This window comes from Aplysia californica, unplaced genomic scaffold (assembly GCF_000002075.1).
Source record: "Aplysia californica isolate F4 #8 unplaced genomic scaffold, AplCal3.0 scaffold00479, whole genome shotgun sequence".
NCBI classification, from domain to species: domain Eukaryota; kingdom Metazoa; phylum Mollusca; class Gastropoda; order Aplysiida; family Aplysiidae; genus Aplysia; species Aplysia californica.
This window is the reverse complement of record NW_004797749.1, coordinates 23475-26034: the sequence shown is the minus strand read 5'-3', so window position 1 is coordinate 26034 and position 2560 is coordinate 23475. Positions and strand designations below refer to the sequence as shown.

The 2560-nt window shown below is 39.3% G+C and overlaps 1 protein-coding gene across 1 annotated transcript in view; it reads right to left on the bottom strand.

The window, feature by feature from the left end:
* The window catches only part of LOC101849950 (myosin-VIIa), a gene marked incomplete at its 5' end in the record, with an annotated part of 68986 nt that overhangs the window by 59422 nt on the left and 7004 nt on the right, over positions 1-2560 (bottom strand). Inside the window, 2 exon segments of the mRNA XM_035971667.1 lie at positions 1234-1340; positions 2214-2349. Of these exon segments, the coding sequence (XP_035827560.1) occupies positions 1234-1340; positions 2214-2349 (243 nt within the window).

Here is a 2560-nt window from a genome sequence, read left to right as displayed (position 1 = left end):
ACAAAGGAGCAACGATTTCTCCGTCAGATAAAGAATATAAAACACAAAGGAGCAACGATTTCTCCGTCAGATAAATAATATAAAACACAAAGGAGCAACGATTTCTCCGTCAGATAAAGAATATAAAACACAAAGGAGCAACGATTTCTCCGTCAGATAAATAATATAAAACACAAAGGAGCAACGATTTCTCCGTCAGATAAAGAATATAAAACACAACAGAGCAATGATCTCTCCATCAGATAATGAAACTGAACGTTCTAAGAATGTTTCAGAGCTCTTTACCTTCAACAAGAGGTTCTTGCGTCACATGCCAAAAAAATGACTCAAACAAAAAAAAAGAAAAGGTTAAAAAGAAGGAATTTTTTTTTTTAAGGAAAAGGAAATGCCACATGTCTGGATTTATTCCTGAGAACCAACAGCATTTAAATCCAAGTGCAACGGCATTATGAAAAAAAAGACTTTAGTTTGGGTATATGATAAGTAAAAGTATGGTACCTTCGAATTACTAAGCTTTATCTCACATTTTTGGCCGTTTTGAATTACTAAGACGAGAACAGAAACCAAATGTTCTATCTGCTCTTTGTTATTAAGATATTCAAAGAATCGCAATATTGACATATTGTGAAACTCAAAAGTTTTCACATCAAATTTCTCAAAGCTAGATACTGAAAAGAAAGAACTTTGTAATTCTAAGGTTTTAGTTACTCAAAACAACCACAAATGTCAGGTAGAACTGTGTAATTCTAAGGCAGCGGTATATGTCAGTCAAAGTTTTTGTTTTAGTAAGGTTTTACAGCACTCGCAACTGCATAAGGTCATATGAGCACCAACGTGTGGATGTTAACAGAGAAGTCCAAACGGGGAATCGGGCTTACTCTGCTCACCTCTCTAGCCTCAACAGCACAAAGTCTGCTTCGACTATCAAGGCATCCTGAAAATAGCAGTTCACAAGAGAGCAACAAACATACCAAAGAAGTAGAGGAAAAATGATGATAGTAAGGATGAGGAAAGAAAAAGCAGCAGTTCCCACTATGTTGTTCCGGCACAGTAGGAGCATGACATTGATAAATCAGCCCATTTATAATTCTACTGTGCACACGAACATGTTAATACCCCCACTTTGGGAAAGGCCTAAAAAAGACTTTTAGTAACTCAAAACAACCCCAAATGTCAGGTAGAACTGTGTAATTCAAAGGTAGTGGTATATGTCTCAGTCACGCTGGATCTCACCATGCTTATGTCAGTGTTGAAGAGAAGGTTGATGAACTTGCTCTTGGACGCCTGGATCAGATGGACCAAGTCGATGCTGAACGTGTCGCGGTTCTTCTCCAGGAATCCTGGACAGTGGGGAAACATTTTTTTTTAGTAAAATCCAAACAGATATGTTCTTAAATGGACATTAAAGGTATTGAACCAATTTTATTTTTTTTATGGATGAAAATTCATCGGCATTAACGGTACTTAACTAATTTAATTTTTTTAACATATAAAATAAAAAATGGATAAAATTCCCCCAACAAACAAAAACATGTCAGTTTATTAGATTTCTTTACTGTGGTGAATGCCTGATTTCACTACAATGTCCCATTATTATTTTCCTATCTGTGGTGAGCAGGTGTATGGGGAATCCTTGAGTTTGAGTAAAGAGAAGCACACCCACACAATAACGGTCAAATGGTGCAGGGAAGAAGCAAGACACACAAACAGAAACAATAGAAGTAAAGAAAAAAAGAAGGGCATCGCAGTGGTACCCTCTAATTACTCACTAAATTGAATTTGAGCAAAGAGAAAGACAAGCACATTGACAAAACAACAGTGATACAGTGCAGGGGAGAAGTTTGTTTTCTTTAAGTAAAGAAAAAGCACATCAACACAATACTGGTCATTTAGTGCTGGGAAAAAGTCAGACAGACAGACAGACAGAAACAACAGAGGGCAAAGTAAAGAAGTAGGACCTACCAGTGGCGCCCTCCAACCACCCACAACGGGAAAAACAAAATAGAAACAACAGAAGTAAAGAAAAGAAGTAGGACCTATCGTTTGAGCTTGAGAAAACAGAAACACATCGACACAATCGACACAAAAACAGTCATATTGTTCAAGGAGGAAGCAAGACAGGCAGGCCGACAGACAGAGACAACAGAAGGAAATGAAAGAAGGAGAACATCCTAAAGACACCCTCCAACCCTCCGCACGCAAAACCCACTCACCTCGACAGTCGTAGAAGACAACACCGGCAAAGTGGCTCAGACCAAACCTCTGGTTCACGGCCGCCTTAGGCTTCAGATAGTTGGAGTTGGAGCCGTGGTGGTGGTGCAACTTGTTCAACATACTCTCATCCGTACCCTGTGGGGGTTTGGTGGGGTAGAAAATACACATTAATAAATAACTAATTATGGTATTATTTGTTTCCTATTTATATGAACTTCGTCTTGATTATCCAGGAACTGCCAGTTGATGCCCTCACCCAACCATTAAAGCCCCCTCTCTCCCCCTCTCCCACTCACCTCTCCCCCTCTCTCCCACTCACCTCTTCTCCCTCTCTCCCACTCACCCT